Source organism: Felis catus, chromosome B1 (genome assembly GCF_018350175.1).
Source record: "Felis catus isolate Fca126 chromosome B1, F.catus_Fca126_mat1.0, whole genome shotgun sequence".
NCBI lineage: Eukaryota > Metazoa > Chordata > Mammalia > Carnivora > Felidae > Felis > Felis catus.
The window spans coordinates 62848137-62870156 of NC_058371.1; the positions used below are offsets into that span (position 1 = coordinate 62848137).

General features: G+C 38.4%; 1 protein-coding gene across 7 annotated transcripts in view; it reads right to left on the minus strand.

Annotated features, from left to right (window-relative positions):
• The window catches only part of KLHL2 (kelch like family member 2), a 115961-nt gene that overhangs the window by 81003 nt on the left and 12938 nt on the right, over positions 1-22020 (minus strand). For 6 of the 7 annotated variants that reach the window (XM_045055708.1, XM_045055706.1, XM_045055707.1 and 3 more), the window contains exons 2-3: positions 21801-21926; positions 10791-10897 (exon numbers count right to left, since the gene is read on the minus strand). In XM_045055708.1, coding sequence (XP_044911643.1) covers positions 10791-10897; positions 21801-21926 — 233 coding nt within the window. Of the gene's footprint in view, positions 1-10790; positions 10898-21800; positions 21927-22020 lie in introns of those variants that run through there. The other variant, XM_023252702.2, reaches the window with a different exon arrangement.

Genomic DNA, 22020 nt, shown 5'->3' on the forward strand with positions numbered 1-22020 from the left:
AGACAGAGACCCCACTAAGAAGGAGAACTATATAGACCAATTTCCCTGATGAACATGGATGCAAAAATCCTCAACAAGATATTAGCCAACTGGATCCAACAATACATTAAAAAATGTATTCATCACGACCAAGTGGGATTTATACCTGGGATGCAGGGTTGGTTCAATATCCACAAAACAATTAATGTGATTCATCACACCAATAAAAGAAAGGACAAGAGCCATATGACCTCTCAACAGACGCAGAGAAAGCATGTGACAAAATACAGCATCCTTTCTTGATAAAAACCCTCAAAAAAGTAGGGATAGAAGGAGCATACCTCGAGATCATAAAAGCCATATAAGAATGACCCAACGCTAATATCATCCTCAATGGGGAAAAACTGAGAGCTTTCCCCCTAACGTCAGGAACAAGACAGGGATGTCCACTCTTGCCACTGTTATTCAACATAGGACTGGAAGTCTTAGCCTCTGCAATCAGACAACACAAAGAAATAAAAGGCATCCAAATTGGGCAGAAGGAGGTCAAACTTTCACTCTTTGCAGATGACATGATACTGTATATGGAATACCCAAAAGATTCCACAAAAAAAAACTGTTAGAATTGATTCATGAATTCAGCAAAGTTGCAGGATATAAAAGCAATGCACAGAAATCAGGTGCATTCCTATACACCAACAATGAAGCGACAGAAAGAGAAATCAAGGAATCGATCCCATTTACAGTTGCACCAAAAACCATAAAATACCTAGGAATAAATCTAACCAAAGAGGTGAAAAATCTATATGCTGAAAATTACAGAAAGCTTATGAAAAAAAAGACACCAAAAAAATGGAAAAAGATTCCCTGCTCCTGGATAGGAAGAACAAATACTGTTAGCATGTCAATACTACCCAAAGCAATCTACATATTCAATGAAATCCCTATCAAAATAACACCAGCATTCTTCACAGAGCTACAACAAATAATCCCAAAATTTGTATGGAACCAGAAAAGACCCTGAATAGCCAAAGAGATCTTGAAAAAGAAAACCAAAGCTGGAGGCATCACAATCCCAGACTTCAAGCTATACTACAAAGCTGTAATCATCAAGACAGTATGGTACTGGCACAAGAACAGACACTCAGATCAATGGAACAGAATAGAGAACCCAGAAATGGACACACAAACATATGGCCAACTAATCTTTGACAAAGCAGGAAAGACTATCCAATGGAATAAAGACAGTCTCTTCAGCAAGTGGTGTTGGAAAAACTGGACAGCAACATGCAGAAGAATGAACCTGGACCACTTTCTTACACCATACACAAAAATAAACTCAAAATGGATGAAAGACCTCATCTTTGATCTTGGCCACAGCAACTTCTTACTCAACACGTCTCCGGAGGCAAGGGAAACAAAAGCAAAAATGAACTACTGGGACCTCGTCAAAATAAAAAGCTTCTGCACAGTGAAGGAAACAATCAACAAAACTAAAAGGTAACTGACAGAATGGGAGAAGATATCTGCAAATGACATATCAGATAAAGGGTTAGTATCCAACATCTATGAAGACCTTATCAAACTCAACACCCAAAAAACAAATAATTCAGTGAAGAAATGTGCAAAAGACATGAATAGACACTTCTCCAAGGAAGACACAGATGGCCAATGGACACATGAAAAAATGCTCAACATCACTCACCATCAGGGAAATACAAAGCAGAACCACAATGAGATACCACATGCAGCCCCCATGTTTATAGCAGCACAATCAACAATACGCAAAGTATGGAAAGAGCCCAAATGTCCATCGATGGATGAATGGATAAAGAAAATGTGATATATATATATATTAAATGGAGTATTACTCGGCAATCGAAAAGAATGAAATCTTGCCATTTGCAACTACGTGAATGGAACTGGAAGGTATTATGCTAAGTGAAATTAGTCAGAGAAAGACAAAAATCATATGACTTAACTCATATGAGGACTTTAAGAGACAAAACAGATGAACAAAAGGGAAGGGAAACAAAAATAATATAAAAACAGGGAGGGGGACAAAATAGAAGAGACTCATAAATATGAAGAACTGAGGGTTACACAAGTGATTGTGAGAGGGGGGATGGGCTAAATGGGTAAGGGGCATTAAGGAGCCTACTCCCGAAATCATTGTTGCACTATATGCTAACTAATTTGCATGTAAATTTTAAGAAATAAAAAATCAAATTAAAAAAAAGAAAAAGTACATGGAAGCCAATGAAAATGAAAACACGAAAACCCCAAACCTCTGGGACACAGCAAAGGAGGTCATAAGAGTGAGGTATATAGCAATCAGGTCTTCTTAAAGAAGGAAGAAAGGTCTCAAATATACAACCTACCCTTACACCTAAAAGAGCTGGAAAAAGAGCAGCAAATAAAGCCCAAAATCAGCAGAAAACGGGAAATAATGAAGATTAAAGCAGAAATCAGTAAGGTATATTTAAAAAAAAAAAAAAAAAAAAAAAAAACAGTTGAACAGATCAATGAAACCAGGAGCTGGTTCTCTGAAAGAATTAACAAAAGTCATAAACCCCTAGCCAGTTTCATCAAAAAGAAAAGGGAAAGGACCCAAATAAATAAGATCAAGAATTAAAGAGGGGTGATCACAACCAACACCACAGAAATACAAACAATAATAATAAAATATGAGCAACTATATGCCAACACATTTGGCAATCGGGAACAAACAGAAAAATTCCTAGAAACATATAAACTACCAAAACTGAGATAGGAGGTAGAAAATTTGAACAGACCCACATTCAGTAAAGAAATTGAATCAGTAATCAAAATCTCCCAACAAACAAGAGTCCAGGGCCAGATGGCTTTCCAGGGGAATTCTACCAAACATTTAAAGAAGAGTTAGCACCTATTCTTTTGAAGCTGTTCCAAAAAATAGAATGGAAGCAAAAACTTCCAAATTCAGTCTATGCAGCCAGCATTACCTTGATTCCAAAACCTGACAAAGACTCCACTAAAAAGAAGAACTACAGACCAATTTCCCTGATGAACATGGATGCAAAAATTCCCAACTAGAACCAGCCAACAATACATTAAAAGAATTATTCACCAGGATCAAGTGGGATTTATTCCTAGGATTCAGGTCTGGTTCGTATCTGCAAATCAGTGTGATATATCACGTTAATAACAGAAAGGATAAGAACCACATGATCCTCTCAATAGATGCAGAGAAAGCATTTGACAAAATACAGCATCCTTTCTTGATAACCCTTAAGTAGGAATAAAAGGATTATGCCTCAAGATCATAGAGGCCACTACAAAAGACCCACAGGTAATATCATCCTCAATGAGGAAAAATTGAGAGCTTTCCCCCTAAGGTCAGGAACACAACAAGGATGTCCATTCTCACCACTGTTATTCAACATAGTGTTGCAAGTCACAGCCTCAGCAATGAGACAACACAAAGAAATAAAAAGCATCCTAATGGGCAAAGAGGAAATCAAACTTTCACTCTTGGAGGACGACTTGATACTCTATGTGTAAAACCCAAAAGAGTCCACCAAAAAACTGCTAGAATTGATCCATGAATTCAGCAAAGCCGCAGAATATAAAATCAATGCAAAGAAATCAGCTGCATTTCCATACACCAATAATGAAGCAGCAGAAAAAGAAATCAAGGAATCAATCCCATTTATTGCATGAAAAACCATAAAATATCTAGGAATAAACCTAACCAAAGAGGTGAAAAATCTATACACTGAAAATTATAGAAAGCTTATGAAAGAAATTGAAGACACAAAAAATTAGAAAACCATTCCATGCTCATAGATTTGAAGAACAAATACTGTTAAAATGTCAATACCACCCAAAGCAAGCTACATATTCAATACAATCCCTATCAAAATAACACCAGCATTCTTCACAGAGCTACAACACATAATCCTAAAATTTGTATGGAACCAGAAAAGATCCCAAATAGCCAAAGCAATCCTGAAAAAGAAAACCAAAGCTGGAGGCATTATAATTCCATACTTCAAGCTGTATTACAAAGCTGTAATCATCAAGACAGTATGGTACTGGCACAAAAACAGACACTTAGATCAGTGGAGCAGAATACAGAACCCAGAAATGGACCCACAAATGTATGGCCAACTTTGGCAAAGCAGGAAAGAATATCCAATGGAATAAAGACAGTCTCTTCAGCAAATGGGTGTTGGAAACACTGAACAGCAACATGCAGAAGAATGAGCCTGGACTATTTTCTTACTCCATACACAAAAATAAACTCAAAATGGATGAAAGACCTAAACATGAGGCAGGAAACCATCAAAATCCTAGAGGAGAAAACAGGCAACAACCTCCTTCACAGTGGCCACATCAACTTCTTACTTGACATGTCTCCAGAGGCAAGGGAAACAAAAGCAAAAATGAACTATTTGGACCTCTCTGCACAGTAAAGGAAACAATCAGCAAAACTAAAAGGCAGCCAACAGAATGAGAGAAGATATTTGCAAATGACATCAGATAAAGGATTAGTATACAAAGTCTATAAAGAAATTGTCAAACTCAACATCCAAAAACCATGTAATCCAGTGAAGAAATGGGCAAAAGACATAGACACTTTCCCAAAGAATACATCCAGATGTCTAACAGACACATGAAAAGATGCTCAACATCATTCATCATCAGGGAAATACAAATCAAAACCACAATGAGATACCACCTCACGCCTGTCAGAATGGCTCACATTAACAACTCAGGCAACAACAGATGTTGGCAAGGATGCGGAGAGAGAGGATCTCTTTTGTACTGCTGGTGGGAATGCAAACTGGTGTAGGCACTCTGGAAAACAGTATGGAGTTTCCTCAAAAAATTAAAGAATAGAACTACCTATAACCCAGCAATTGTACTGCTAGGTATTTATCCAAAGGATACAGGAGTGCTGTTTTGAAGGGGCACGTGCACCCCAATGTTTGTAGCAGTGACACTGACAATAGCCAAAGTGTGGAAAGAGCCAAAATGTCCATCTACTGATGAATGGATAAAGATGTGGTATGTATGTATGTATGTGTGTGTATATATATATATATCTATATATATATACACACACACACATACGTACATACGTATGTAATGTATACACACACACACACACACACACACACACACACAATGGAATATTACTCAGTGATCAAAAAGAATGAAATCTTGCCATTTGTAACAACATGGAAGGAATTAGAGCGTATTATGCTAAGCAAAATAAGTCAGAGAAAGACAAATATCATATGATTTCACTCACATGTAGAATTTAAGATACAAAACAGATGAACATAAGGGAAGGGAAGCAAAAATAATATAAAAACAGAGAGGGAGACAAACCATAAGAGACTCGTAAATACAGAGAACTGAGGGTTGCTGGAAGGGTGTTGGGTGGGGGAATGAACTACATGAGCAAGGGACATTAAGGAGGACACTTGCTGGGATGAGCACTGGGTGTTATATGTAAGCGACGAATCACTAAAATCTATTCCTGAAATCATTATTATACTATATGTTAACTAACTTGGATTTAAATTTAAAAAAAGAAAGTAAAATAAAATAGAAATCTCACTTCTTTATCATTCAAATGATAATCCACATTTTCCTATTCTACTCACCGAATCATGTTCAATATGACAAAAGAAATCATCAAAAAGCACAAAAGAGTAAAAACAAAAATCCAATTATTTCCTACTAGATGTCAGATATTTTAGCCTGGGGTACTAAATAGGCCTCCAATGTATTTGTAAGAGAAACAACATTTTAAATTCCACATTTATAAGAAACAAGTAATTGAAAAACACAAGAACTCAAATGATACATGCTTCCTTAAGTAAGAATTAAACCACCTGGCCTTGCTCTAAATAGGCCCATACTTCACAGAGTAAAATCCTGTGACTGTATCACACAATTACTTTTCACCTCCTTTCTCTACACAAATACTTGGAACTACAAAGAGTAACACAATTCTTTTTTAGGTAATAGAATTTGAATAAAAATTCCTCCTACAATTTATAGGAGATTAGAAACAAGGGCCAAAAAAGAACCTCTTCATGTTCCCCATTTCCTAATAGGTGAGGCCTAGGAAAACAAGAATAGGGTAACGACCTATGCCACTGCAAGCACTTCTGATTACCCACCGAGCAGGAGAAAATAAATATACATAATGTACGATGGAATGGCAGCATGCAAAGGTCTACTGGTTGGCCTCGCTCTATTTTTTATAATAAAGTTTAACAGGGTTTCAGACCAAAAAACAAAAAACAAAACAAAAAGATACAAGGCATTCATATTCTAGCAAATCACAAAAAAAATCTATGTACGCTAAACCACCTACACCAAATCTCCTTATCTTCCTCACCTAATCTCTGACAAGTGATGGGCTATTCAGTGGATTCAAAAGTAGAAATGTACAAAGACTGCCAGAAAAGTGAATAGCATCTATTGCTAAAGAACCAAAAAGTCAGGGGCACCTGGGCAGCTCAGATGGTTAAGCAACCAACTTCAGCTCAGGTCATGATCTCAGCATTTCTCAGCCCACATGGGCTGACAGCTCAGAGCCTGGAGCCTGCTTCAGATTCTGTGTCTCCTTCTCTCTCTACTCCTCCCCTGCTCATGCCCTGTCTCTGTCTCTCTCTCTCTTTCTCTCTCCCTCTCAAAAATAAACATTAAAAAAAATTTTTTTTAAGTCAAGCCTAATAAATATATGAAAAGATGTTCAACATCATCACTCATTTGGGAATTGCAAATTAAAACTACAAGAGATGCCATTTTACACCCATTAGAATGACTACAATTAAAAAAAAAATAAAAGTAACAAGTGTTGATGGGGATGTGGAGAAATGGGAACCATCCTACATTAACAGTAGGAATGTAATATGGTGCACCTTCAAAAACAGCATAGCAGTCATTAAGTTTAAAGAAATTTACCATAAGACCCAGCAATTCCACTCCTCGGTATCTAATTCCATGAGAAATAAAAATAAATGTCCATGTAAACAATGGCACATGGATAGTCACACCAGCATTATTCCCAACAGCCCAAAACTGAAATTAACCCATATGTCCATCAACTGGAGAATGGACAGCCAAAATGTGATACATCCATACAATTTTAGCTATTTAGCAATAAAAAAGAACAAACTGATAATAAATACTATAACACAGAAATAATTTACATACATAAACCCAAAATCATTAATGTGGGAATAAAAATGTTCCAAAATTGACTTATGGTGATGACCACTAAATACATTTACTAAAATTCACTGCCACTACACTGGAAATTTGTAAATTTCATAATATGTAAAATATGCATCAAAAAAGTTGTGAAGGGGCGCCTGGGTGGCTCAGTCGGTTGAGCGTCCGACTTCGGCTCAGGTCATGATCTCACAGTCCATGGGTTCAAGCCCCGCGTCGGGCTCTGTGCTGACCGCTCAGAGCCTGGAGCCTGTTTCAGATTCTGTGTCTCCCTCTCTCTCTGCCCCTCCCCCACTTGCACTCTGTCTCTCTCTGTCTCCAAAATAAATAAACATTAAAAAAAAAAAAAAGTTGTGAAAAAAAACCACAACTGAGGTATTCAATTCATTTTATGTGAATCAGAAAATTTTGCATTTATCTTAGTATACCGCAATCTAAAATTTGACTACATGTAAAAGGTATATTAGACTAAAAACAACAACAACAAAAAAAAAACAGGGAAAGTGCAATGTAGTTTAGGTCATAAGGTAAACAGAAAAGAAGACAAAGATATAACAAGATCTCCCATCTCTATTTAGCATGCATGTCTCTGGATACCTAAGAGTCAGGGAGATTGGAGACTCTAAGTGCTGCCTTTTGAAGGGAAAGGAAACTAACCTTGATCCTGCAGTTTTAAGTTACTTTGATCTTGCATTTTTAAGTTAATCACTATATATTTGTGTAGCTCTATAAAAAATAAAACATTTATCAAAAGAAATTCTAGTCTAAGCGTTCCTCAATCTTCTACTCTTACAAAATATAAGGACATTTAGAAATTTAGAGTAAAAGAAAAATAATGGATCATATGGTATTCTTATTTTTAATTTTTTGAGGAACCTCCATAGTGTTTTCCATAGTGGCTGCACCAATTTACATTTCCACCAGCAGTGTACAAAAGTTCCTTCTTTCCTACATCTTTGCTAACACTTGTTACTTCTTGTCCTTTTGATTCCAGCCATTCTGAAAGGTGTGATTTGCATTTCCCTGATGATTAGTGATGTTGAGTACCATTTCATGTGTCTGTTGGCCATCAGTGGTCTTCTTTGGAAATGTCTATTCAGGTCCCTGCACATTTTTTACTGAATTATTTGGTTTTTGATATTGAGTTATAAAGTTTCTTTATATATTTTGGATTTACAAAAACAACAACAACAACAACAAAAACACACCAAAAGCATTAACTCGAACAGATACATTTACCCCTATGTTTACTGCATTATTTACAACAGCCAAGATATAAAAGCAACCCAAATGGCCATCGATAGATGAATGGAAAAAGAACATCTGGTATACAATATTAGCTGTAAAAAAAGAGTAAGATTTTGGCATTTGTACCACTATAGGTAGACCTAGAGGGTACCATGCTAAATGAAATAAGTCAGACAAAGAAAGATATATACCATATGATATCATTTATATACGGTATCTAAAAAACAAAACAACAAACAAGCAGAAACAGACCCATAAATACAAAGAACATAAATAGACCCGTAAATACAAAAACTTGCGGTCACCAGAGGGGAAGGGGGGCAGGACAGACAAAGGGGAGAAGGGGAGTTGGGGATACAGCTTCTAGTAAGGGAATTAAGTTAAGAGGATAAAAGGTACAGCATAGGGAATACAGTCAATGGTACTGTAATATCATAGTATGGTGACAGATGGTGGCTACAGTTGTGGTGAGCACAGCATAACATATAGAATGCAGAATTACTATGCTGTACGCCTGGAACTAATGTAACATTGTGTGTCTGCTATTCTTCAATTCAAATAATAATAACATAATTACTGCCAAAATTAATTATATATTTTCTATGGGCCAAGTAGAGTGCTAAGAAATTCATATATATGATCTAATTTTTATAAAAATCCTAGAAAGTGGGTAAAATTACCATCCTCCTTCTCCAGATGGGGAAACTGAAGCATAAATTGATGATGTGAGTTTCCCATGGTTTCCAACAAGAAAATAGCAATAGCAGTGTCATGTGAGAGAATGCCACCTACAGGGGACAGCCCTATACTAGGGAATTCCTAAGTTAGGCTGACACATTCCAGCCAGAACCTTCCTCTCATAAGCCTGGAGACTCTGTTTAGAACACTGTCCAGGGGAAATAAATAAGATGTAAGATGTAAACCATGAGACTGAAATGAACCCTAGGACATAAAAATCTGACTAGTGCCACATTATTAGTATTGACTTTTCAAATCGGCCTCAGCTAAAGGCACCCTCCCAACTTGGCTCACAGCCCCTCTGCTATCATTCCTACATTCTTGATTATTTAACTCCGTTCAGGAACAGCAAGGCTGCAACAGGCTGAATAGTGAGGGCCTTCCAGACTCTCCTCTACTCCCAAAACATTAAGCCCATCCTCTTCACGTGGCCTTCTGGACTCCTCTTCATTGGTGTGAACCCTTTAAACCTATCTGGCTTCAGGAAATGTCAGATCCCCCTCTCTCAGTGCTGTCCATCACAGCCCTCGCCATCTGCATCACTGTTTGGGCAACCAGATCTTCCATACTCTACTACGTACTTAAAGTGTGCGTATTGTTACTGGGGGTGGGAAGCACACTTACACTATTGTATATTCCTGGAAGTATTTAAGCAAAATGTTAGGCACAAGAAATACTTCATGATTTCTAAAGTATGAATATCTTTTATTATTTGCGCTTTTTCATGTAACTATATTCGTATTCGTAAGTGTTTTGTTTTGTTTTTTTAGAGAGAGAGCACACGAGGTGGAGAGGGGAAAGAGGGAAAGAAAGAGATCTTAAGCAGGCTCCACACTTAGTTAGTTGGAGTGGAGCCTGACACGGGGATTGGTCCCCGACCCTGGGATGATGACCTGAGCCAAAATCAAGAGTAAGACACTCAACCAACTGAGCCCCCCAGACACCCCTGTATTTATAAGTATTTTGTTTGTTCTACCAATACTCTTAAGATTATAAGCTCACTGTTCTAATATATAACTTCATTTCTTTGTACAGTAATATATGTTTAATTTTTTTAAGAGAATGAGTGGGCAAGCATAAATTACTTTTTTTCCAGAAGTACTGAAGTCATTTTACATATTTTTAGTTACCTAAGAGACCACCATTTTTTTTATATATTTAAATCAAAGGACATTAAATAAACATCTCTTTATTCATTGTAAACAATCAACGAAACATATGTGAAAATCATTTGGAAAAAAAAAATGGAAAACAGTAAAAGCACTTTTCTTTTGCCAAAATAATCAAGTGCCAAAAGTTGTTATAATTGGCAGGCACGTAAACTCGGCCAGTATATGTACATGTAAATACAACGGGGCAAAACTAGCATAAAACTATGAGTATGTGAATATAATGCACATATACACATATGATTACAAAACCGAAAAACAACAGGGAGGAGGAATTTGAAACAAAGCAAGAGCGTTTACTTCCATTACAGTACTTCATTTCATAACAATAAAATGTTAACAAGAAAAGAAAATGTGGAAAGAAAAGCCCAGATCTGTATACGTTTGAAAAATACCCAGAACTAAGACATTTCATACCTGTAAACATGGCATGGAAATAAGGACTACAGGCAGCCAGCACCACTCTGTGAGCAGAGATCTCCATGTCTTCAGCCACAATCGTGACATCACACAGCAAGTTTTGACTGTTCACAAAGCAGAGAAAGAGAAAATTTTAATGATACCGATAATAAAGGTATTCAGCATCCTGTGCTAAAATATTACAGTAAAAATTGCAATATATTACACTCTTCTGAAGTTGAGACTTTTAAAACTGCCATCCTTTACTTTAAAACAGAATTCCTTAAACGTGAAGCACACAGAAAACAGTCACAACAAAGGCCCGACATGCATTGGGCCCTCACTCAGAATCTTGCCTTTGTTCAACAGAGAAACCTTTCCCAACTTGATTAATGATTTCTCAACCTAAATAAATTACTGGCAGCAAACCATCAATGGATTGTAAAAGGAGAGGATGTTTGAATTAAGAACAGTTTGAATTAAGAAGTGGCAGATGGCAGTCTCACATTAAGATGAGACAAAATAAAATGTATGTAGAAAACCAAATTGGGTCAAAGTACCAAAAAAAAAAAAAAAAAGATATTTAAAATGATGCTGGGTCATCAAGCAAAGGTAAAACTATATTCAATTGCTCCCACTACTTAAAAGGCATAGAAGACATTTGAGGCTTAACTTAATCACAACATTTTACCAGTGCAAACTATCTCTTTTCTCAAAGCTGGAAAACATTACCACGTACAAAATTAAAAAGCATTTTGTTACCTTAAAACAAACCATTATTCAGCAAGCATAATTATACCTCCCATTCTGAAATATCCATTTTGAGCCATTCAAAACCATACGGTGAACACTTTCTACATTCTACACAAACTGCTAGATGAGCTTCTCCCGCTAAGTAAGAATGTCACAGGATATCTTTTTGGCAAAAAGTGGTGCTGATGCTTATTCCGGAACAAGCAAGGAGGCTGCAGCTCTAAAACTGACCTTACTGGTAGTCATGTCATTAATGACTGAAACAGGTGTGGTGAACCCAACAGTCCTTTCCACACCTCACACACCCAAGCATGAATTTGTGTGTATCCCACACACAGGTCACACTTGGTCCCCTCCTCCACTATTCTATCTCCTACAAGGATGGCCTGCGGCCTGCTATAATTTTCTAGTAGCTCACAAGCAACATTTTCACACGAGCTTAACCAAATCCTTGAAGTTTTCCACTTTTCCACACTGCCTATTTCTGTAGAATTCACACCAAAAGTTTTTGGAGATCCTACTGGCATTGATTTTCCCTCTGGTCTAGGGGAAACTGTAAGAAAAAGGAGCACGGCAGCGCTGGTGATAACTGTGCTCCAGAGCCTCCCTGCTGATGAGCCTGCTGTGTCCTTTCGAGCAAAGTATGGCTCATGGGTGTCAATGTAATGGCTCAGGATGCTGTATGAGACATCAGGTAGGTCCCACGTTAGAGTCATGGAAGTTAGAGTCATCAAAGGTGGCATAAGGTCACTCTTTGTGATTCCTCCACTGTGAACACTGACAAAGTCTATGGCTGCTCTGAGAATATAAAAACCATACTGCAATTCTATGAATTCCATGGTTTCACAAGTAACCAGGGGGGGAAAATTCAGTGGTGTTTTCAGGAGGTTACTATGCAAGTGCTTTACCTGCATGTTTTATCTCATTTAGGACCCACCACAATCTTACGAGGTAGGTATTATTATGATTTTTACCCCCAAAATGTACAGCTGGGGAAGTCAAGGTTAAAGATGAACAATCAGCCTTAAGTCCCCACTTGTGGAATGCCAGGATTCAAATCCATGGAGTCTGGCTCCAAAGCCTTTTAACCACTACACAAAACCACCTGTGTGTTTTCAAGACTTGTTAAAGCTTGAATAAAACAGGGAATAAAAAGTATAAATCAAATAACACCAATCTATTATTTGGCATACCGTATACTAGAAACAATCTTAAGTTCTGTATATAGTTTATAAAAGGCACAGTTTTAGTGGGGTTTTAGCACTACATCTACAAGAATATTTAGAAAGATCAAATTCAACAAAGCACTGCAAGATCATCTCTGACCTTAAGGAGTCTAGCAGAAAGGAATGACCGTGCCAAGATTACAGGATAAAGTAGAAAAAAATCACTGTAAAGGTGCTATGGGGAAGCATCTAAAGCAGACTGGGGGTGAGAAAAGTCTTCCTGCAGCTACTGACCTTAAGCTGAGTTTTATAAACAAGTAGGCATTAGCAGGATAGAGAAGGAGCAAGGGAGCTCCTAACAGAGAGAACAGTATGTGCTACTGCATGAAGACGTGAGGCAGCACAGCACAATGGGGAACCCTGGAAAAAGGAAAGCAGAAAGAAGGGTGATCGAAGAGGAGGTCAGCAGAGTTGCACACAGTCTCTCAAGGACGGGGCCATCCAGGTTTTCCTACTATGGCCAGTGCATCTGGACACAACTCAAACATGAGTCAAGTACATTTTTATGCCGATTTTCCTTTTGTCAGTAGTAATCCTTCTTAGTGCTCTAGTTTCAAGATGGAACATAAGTGGAATTACACTTGGACACCCCAAAATCACATAATTAATTACATTTAGCTTCAATTACAATTACTTATTGATCAAAACCATCTAGCATAACACCTGCTGGCTGTCACATAATTAGCTCAGCCTTACTGGCTTATTAGCTGACATTAGTTAACTAGGAAGGTAAGAACACTGCCAAATCAGTATGTAGCCACACCCTGGGTTAGGTCACACAGAATCTAAGGGTCACATTCTAAAACAATAACATATTTGGTTCTACTGCTTCATTTTTTATCTTTTTGTGTCCAGCAATAACGTATTTTATTTTGTAATGTTTTTCAATTTTTTCAATATTTTTTTTTTGAGAGAGAGAAACAGCATGAGCAGGGGAGGAACAGAGAGAGGGGAACACAGAATCGAAAGCAGGCTCCAGGCTCTGAGCCGTCAGCACAGAGCCTGATGTGGGGCTTGAATCCATGAACCATGAGATCATTACCTGAGCTGAAGTTGGATGCTTAACCGACTGAGCCACCCAGGTGCCCGAACAATAACATATTTTAAAACGGCACTCAAAGACAAGAGAGACCAGGAGCATTTGGGTGGCCCAGTGGGTTAAGCATCTGACTTTTGATTTCAGTTCAGGTCATGATCCCAGGGTCATGGGATTAAGCCCTGAGTCAGGCTCCACACTCACATGGATTAAGATTCTCTCTCTCTCTCTTGTCCCTCTCCCCCACTCCCGCTTGCTCTTAAAAAAAAAAAAAAAAAAAAGAGAGAGAGAGAGAGAGATCTGACCAGCTTTCTTATCTTTCAGCCAGTGTATATCTGAGTATGGCCCTTACCTCTTTCCAAATGTGCATGTTTGTAAGTAGTACAATAACTTTTGGATGAGGAGGAGGACAGGTACAAATGAAAAGTTTGGCAATAAAAATTAAAGTGAGTTTCTGAGTTTATATTCCTATTACTTGAAATTCAATGAAAGAATGAATGACAGAAGGAAAAGTCTTCCAGAATAGTAAGACAAATAATTGCTATTTAGCAAAATTTGCATCTATTCATTCATCATCAAATATCCAGAGTGGCTACTGTGCGCCTAGCACTATGTTCATTTACCACAATAGCAAGGCAATGCCCATGACAGCAAGGAGTTCCCAGTGGAGTGGGGAGAAACAGACAAGGTAACAGCTAATTACAAAAATGAAACTGTAACTTTTAAGATGGGGCACATGTGGCATGTTTGGGAAGATGTAAGAGAGGCGAAGCCCAACCTTAAGGTGGCTTTGCAAAGGAAGATGCCTCTAAGCTCAAATGTGGAGAACAAAAATTATATAGGCCTTTTGTAAAACCCAAATTGCCTAGAAAAATGAAAGGCACTCCAAAACCTAAATGAAACAGCATCATGCAAATTGGTCCTTCTCAGGAAAAATGCTGCTTTGAAAATTAATGAAACATGCCTGACATACCAAGACATCCTTTAGTTTCCTGACACAAAGTCACAAATTCCTAAGAGGAGAAAAACCGATCACTGCTGTGTACATATCAGGCTTTCAGAGGTCAAAAATAATTAGTAGTCACATGAAACAAAAATTGACTTTCTACTGGAAGCCGGCAGGGTGAGGCAATCACATGGCATCTGTCCGTCTTTCTTCCTCGGGTGCCACGGAAAACCTAGAGGCACTGCCTGCCACATGGAGTGGACTCCGTGGCTCGTGAGACGAGGCTTCCACCACAGCCCATGGGCAAACCCCATACCACGGCCTGGAATGTGTCCAAAGTCATCTCTGGAACAGCAACAGGTGTTAGGATAAAGAGACAATAGCAAGACATAAAAAGAAACAAGGCAAGGGGTCAGAGGTCAAGGAAAGAAGCCAAGAAGTTTAAAAACTGGTCAGGAAGCAGAGGGAGAGCCAGATGTGGAGGTGCTGTTCAGGACATGGCTGCATCACTGAGTACTGGTCACTCGGCATGAAGAGAGATGAGCTGGTTTAAAGGCGAAAGGCTGCACAACTGCTGACTTAAATTAGTCATATTTAACCAACCCTCCTCTGACAATTTCATTTAACAGACAAGGGAGATGGAATCTGGCTTATAATGTCAATAATCTCAAAGATCAACAGAACTCCATGGCATGTGTCACCACCATCTTCCTTCTTTTTCTTCTTAAAACTATGATGGTTTGATTTTGATATGAATTTGAATTTCTGTGGCAGTTAAGCACAGGGAAAAATGTAGAGGCTAGGTTTACCCAACACAGATTCACCACCATAGTGTAAGTCCTGATAGCACAGTCCCCTCAACAGATTTGCAACTGCTGAAATTTTCAAACAGAAAGCAGGAAGTGGTGACAATGTGGAAAGTTGTAGGACAACCTACTACAGTCAATAACTTAGAAACTGCCTTAAACTAGCAAGGGTCCCAGAATATAGAGATTATTCTTTTCAAACAGAATCAAGACAGCAGAATGACAGTGAAGGGTGTCTGTGTGGCTCAGTCGGTTAAGCATCCGACTTCAGTTCAGGTCATGATCTTGCAGTTCATGAGTTCGAGCCCTGCATCAGGTAAGTTTAAGCCTCGCTTTAGGTTCCCATGCTGACAGTGCGGAGGCTGTGTGGGATTCTCTCTCTCTCTCTCTCTCTCCCTCTCCCTCTTTGCCTCCTCATGGGATTCTCCCTCTCTCCCTTTCTCTCTCTCAAAAAAGAAAAAAAATTAAAAAATAAAAAAGAGTGACAGTGAAAAATGACAAAACGGAGCCACTGGAAGGCACAGAGGAAAGTGTGTTACTAAATACCTGCAGAGAAGGGAAGGTAACATCTCCAGATTTGAGGACCTGCAAGAACACTTGGTCATAGTTGAGAGAAGATGAAAAGAATAATTAGAAATAAAATGAAGGAAGAGATTAGGGACAGAGAAAGGCCGGTGGGGAGAAGAACAGAGAAATGAGGAAGGTGAAGGATTTCGGGGGGTAGGGGCGGGAAGAGTAATGCAGAGATGAGTTTCTGAATATGCAGATGAAAAGCCTCTGTGGTAGAAAGTGTAGGATGCATACAAAGGAAACTTCCTCATTACAAAGTATTTTTTAATTGGTGAAATAAATCATGAGCTACTCTTAGCTATAATAATTTAAAGAAAAAAGCCAGAGTAAGATCTTCTGATTTTCTGATTTAACACGCATAGTAAAAGCGAGCTCTGGAGCAGGTAGGTATTCAACAACATAAAGAAAGGGAAAAGAAAGGAGTTGAGTCAGTAAACTCATTTATTACTATCCACTATTGGTATTCTTTGAAATGTTCAATGATCCTATCCATGCTCAATAAACACCACTTAAAAAGAGATTAATCACATGTGCTTAAGAAACACTGCAGAAGATTACCAGTTAAAGTGAGACTAGAAGTTTCAACCTGTATCTTAAAATTTCTAAATAAACAAGTCTATTTGATTTGGGGCTCTACCCAACTGCTCTATCTTTCAAGGAATGTTTTACATCCTACTCTAGTATAACATGAAAACAAAAGAACCTGGCAATGTTTTACTACAGAAAAAAATATATGTTCGAGCAATAAAAAAACTCACATCGTATGTAACTTCCTGAAATCTCTTTTAAAAACAGTCACATAAAGGGGTGCCTGGGTAGCTCAGTCAGTTAAGCATTTGACTTTGGCTCAGGTCATGATCTCATGGTTCATGAGTTTGAGCTCCCCCACTTGCACTGTCTGCCTGTCTCTCTCTCTCTCTCTCTCTCTCTCTCTCTCTCAAGAATAAACATTAAAAAAAAAAATTAAAAACAGTGATATAAAGCTGTGAAGAGAAAGGGAGATTCACTTAAGTTTGTTCTTTAATTCACTTGCCATCTAAGCAACAGAGTATAAATAACTAAAGAGCCACAACTCCAATTTTTCATAGATGCACAATAGGTAACTTAATCCTACTGATGATCTGGATCCACAAGGTCTAAATGTCCTGGAAGAAAAATACAATAGGCACTCCTTTAAAAGACAGCTTCAGGCTTTTTTGATTAAATTATACTTGGGAAGGTAAAAACTGCTGTTATAACTGACCTACTAAATATTTATGACTTAGGTATGATATATAGAGGAGCACTTGAACTGCTTCAAATGATTTATCCTTACTAAAAACTTTCAACTCCTTAATATAACTTAAGGATCAAAATTCTCTTCCTTCTAAACAAGCAACAGGTTGGCCCTAACTAACAGTCACTGAAATTTTTAAAGCTCAGATACTCTTATCCCATAACCTACAAAACAGAAGTTTGTGTGTGTGTGTGTGTGTGTGTGTGTGTGTGTGTGTGTGTGTGTGTGTTTAATGTAAAGGCAAAAAGCTATCTCTTGACATTTCCTTCTTGGGGCCACCTCAAAAAGCCCATAGCATAATGTTCTCAATAAAACGTATGTCTGAGATTTAGTCTGCTTGTCTTCTCCACAGACTCAATACAGTGTTTTACACATAATTAGATCTATTGCTTTGATTTTGAAAATGTCAGTATCCTGAAAAATTCCTACCCCCACCAATTCAAGCTTGGGAAGTTGAAAGAGCTGAATTTTCTGCCAGAGATGCGTTGCTAAAAAGACCTGTCCTTTCACTACACTGCCAGGTTATGCCTCCAACACCATTCATCTTACAACGCTGCTCCCTTTTTCAAAAACCTTCACTGATTCCCAGTGCCCACAGGATTAAGTCCAAATTCATCACGTTATTTAAGCCTGCACAATTCAGTCCTTCTCCCGCTTCCTAACCTTTTCTGCACAGACTCCCCAGCACGAACTCTTGATTCACTTTATCCAACAAGTTATGTTTATCCCCCCCCGTAGCTCATGCAGTCATCCAGGCCAGGAACTGCCTTTCCTCTCCTGTCCTTTGTATGAATCCTACTGCCCGCGATCAGGTCCAGCAGAAACCTCTTCTTTGGGTGGCTGTGGATTTCTCCTGTGAAAATCCTCTCCAGCATGCACTGTTCCCCCACATCCTCTCCTCTAGACATCTCCTATAGCAATCTAGACATTCGCAGGGCATGGGCCAAGTCTGATGCTGTTTCTGGCTCCCGCACAGCCGCGCATGCTAGCAGATTTCAAAGGAGAACCAGCTGCTTACAAACACTTGTAGAATACACTGTTTACAAGTAACTGCAGGGTTTTTAAGCCAAGTAATTTTAAGCTATTCAAGCTCATATTGGGCTGGGACATGGAGCTATATCTGGGCCTCCTGTCTAAAAAAGAAAACAAAAACAAAAAACTAGTTTAAAGAAAATGTCACATTCTTTTTCTATAAACTATATTAATTCTCAAACTTAAACTTTACAAAGCTCTTGCCCGCTCACTCCCACTCCCCCAACCACACCTTACAACAACCATAACTAGAAAAAAAAAAGTGACTTTTACTCCTAAAATATCACTTCCATCAGTCAAACATTCATAAAAACGCTCTATAGTGTATGGCTGTTATTCTACCAGTTAAAGGCAAGGACCCAAGAGCAGAGCAATAAGAACAAGGAAGTTCTCTCTTCCCAGAAGTCAGGAAACCACTCTCAGCTACCTCTTCCTGGCAGCAGGAAGTTGATGCAATGGCAGGAAATTAAAGATTTTCAGCTGTTTAAAGAATAGGCTTCCTCCAAGATTTTTTTTTTAATTACTCAAATGGGCCATAAGGGTTAAGAGAGAAGTGAATGATATTTTAAAAAATGTTTAATGTTTATTTTTATTTTTGAGAGACAGAGAGACAGCATGAGCAGGAGAGCGGCAGAGAGGAAGAGAGACCCAGAATATGAAGCAGGCTCCAGGCTCAGAACCCAACGCGGGGCTGGAATTCACGAGCCGTGAAATCACGACCCGAGCCAAAGTCAGACGCTCAACCAACTGAGCCACCCAGGTGCCCCAGAAGTGAATGATATTTAAAACAAACAAAACAAAAGGGTTCTGATGAATCCCAAAGAGAGTTTATTTAAAAAAAAAACAATATCAGTTAGTGAGTTTATTAAAACAATCCTGGATATAGAGCTGGCAGCGAACACCCTCTGGCTATTTAAAAGTCATTCTTTGTTCTGAAAATCAGCATCAACTACCAGCCTGGTGACACGTTGGTTCCTGATATGGTACGACACAAAGAGTAAGACGCTGTTTCACAGCCATATAGTTCACACCCAAAACGGGACACATAGGTACATGAAGGCTAGAGCAAAATAAACCCAGGATGAAGCAAGGACACCAGTGCTGTGCATGTAAGCAGGAAAAAATCTCACAGACTCAGAGAAGTCAGAGCAGCAATGAACCTCACATTCCATCCTGTCTCCTCCCTTCATTTTATAGTTAAGCCTCAAAGAAGTAACACAGTTCGCCCAAGTCCAGAGTGTGTCCCTAAACTGGGGTCATCCACCTCAGGGGAAGGTGTCACCTTCCCTGAAGTTTAGTGAGTCATGCCTAGGTCAACAGAGGCCCTACTCACACCAGTGGAAGGCCATGGTTACGGTGCTCCCACAGAAGGGGGTGTGGAGAGGAAATGTGAACAGGAAAAAGTCAGTCTTTCTAGACTTTTCAAAGAAAAAGAAGAGCCATTAAAAATCTCAGTCTTAAAATGACCAGACTAGGGTCACCTGGGTGGCTTAGTCGGTTAAGCGGCCGACTTCAGCTCAGGTTATGATCTCGTGGTTTGTGAGTCTGAGCCCTGTGCTGACAGCTCAGAGCCTGGAGCCTGCTTCAGATTCTGGGTCTCTGTCTCTCTCTGCACCTTCCCCGCTCACACTCTGTCTCTCTCTCTCAAAAATAAACATTAAAAAAAAAAATTTTAATGACTAGACTATTTTTCTTACTTTTCAGTTCCATTTAGTAACCATTGCAGTTTACATTCAATAACTACTGTTAAAACGGGATTAAAAAACTAGAACAGCACATCCGGACCTGCTGGATTATCCCAACTACATATTTTCCCAAAGACTAAATGAAAACATTAGAAATACTATCAGAGCTGGACTAGGAAGCAAATCAAGTATGTTATAGTCGATTTAACTTCCTTGTCCCTCTCCACTCCACTCTCCACCTAGCAGCAAGTATGTTCTTTTCAAAGTACAAATCTGATCATGTCACTACCCTGCTTAACACTCTCCAGTGGCTTCCTCCCATGACAACAAGACTGAAATGTGTAAGGCCCAGAGTATGCTGGGCCCCACCTGCCCACTCAGGCTCCTCTCTTGCCATGACCCCCTTGACATTTGTGCTCCAGCTGCCCCTCATTTCCTCCAATGAGGCCAGCTCTGTCCCACCACCAGACTTGGGCACTGCCATTCCCTGTGCGTGGAACAGTTTTCTAACCTCTCCCACCCCCATCCTGCCTTCATTTCCTTACCTCTGTTTTGCTTTAGTTCTCAGCACAAATATTTCTATCAGGTCAGGAAGCCTTTCCTGACCACTGTTATCAACCTTCACAGCACCAGGCAGCCCTCCTTCATAGCACTTACTGCCATTAAAATTTATAGTAAATTATGTGTGTAATCCTCTGATTAATGCCTGCTCCCTGCATTCAACCATAAGCTATGTGTCTCATGCTCACCATTGTATCTCCAGCACCCAACAGATAAATATTTATTGTATCTTTACGTAAATAAAAAACAAACAAATGATGGGCCTTAAGGGTGGACTTTTACGAAGACATAGCAGATAGAGATTGAAGGACAGTTTAAGTCACTCCCTTCTTTTTAGCCCAAGCTTTTAAATATATGTACTTTCACAAAGAGAACAACGCGGAAAAAAAATACTTTCACAAAGGGCTAAGAAAACTAAACCAAGGTTAATACACACATTAGTCTTTTAATTAAAAAAAAAAAACAACTATTCATTTTCCAATCAACTTTTAAAGTCACTTCTTTCATATCAGTGACCTTTAACATACTTAAGAATAACGTTAACAATGGGCAGGTCACCAGTCCTCAAAATTACTACCACCACCACCACCAAAGTATCACATTTTTCCCTTACAGTTTTCTTTCCATATTCTTTGTGATAAGTGAGAAACCCTACACCAAGCCATCCAATAGAACTATGGGATATATATGTAATATAAAATATAATGCAATTCATAATTTTCTAGTAATCACATTAAAAAAAGAAACAAGTGAAAATAATTTCAATAATATATTCTATTTAACCCAAAATATCCCATATATTATCATTTTTAAATGTAACCAATATTCTTAAAAGTTATTAATAAAACATTGTACATTCTTTTTTGTACTAAATCTTGGAAATCCACTTTGTATTTTCTACTTACAGAACATCTTAATTCAGATTAACCACATGTGGCTAGTTGCTACATATCGGAGACCAGCCTTATACTATTCATGCTTCTGATTAAAAAAAACAAAAAAAAACCCATAGAAAAAGCTTTTAATGTTCTCTATATCAAATAAAGAACCAATGAGGCATGAAGAGAATATTCACTAGAAACAACTACAAAATAAAGGGAAGAGACACATGTTACATGAATATTAATGTAATAATACCTTCTTAATTCATTCATGACTTTGAAAGCTTTCTTCATATGCCAAGGATTCACTGTCACTGGGCAGTGTTTTTCAGTATTATCATCTTTTGAATCGAGAGGCTTCTGATGACCCTGCTTTGTGCATCTGTACATAAAAGAAAAAAAAAACAGAAAAGATCTTATTAAAAATAATTTAGTTCTGGCTTATTAGGCTATAAGAGATACAACAAATCTCTCAA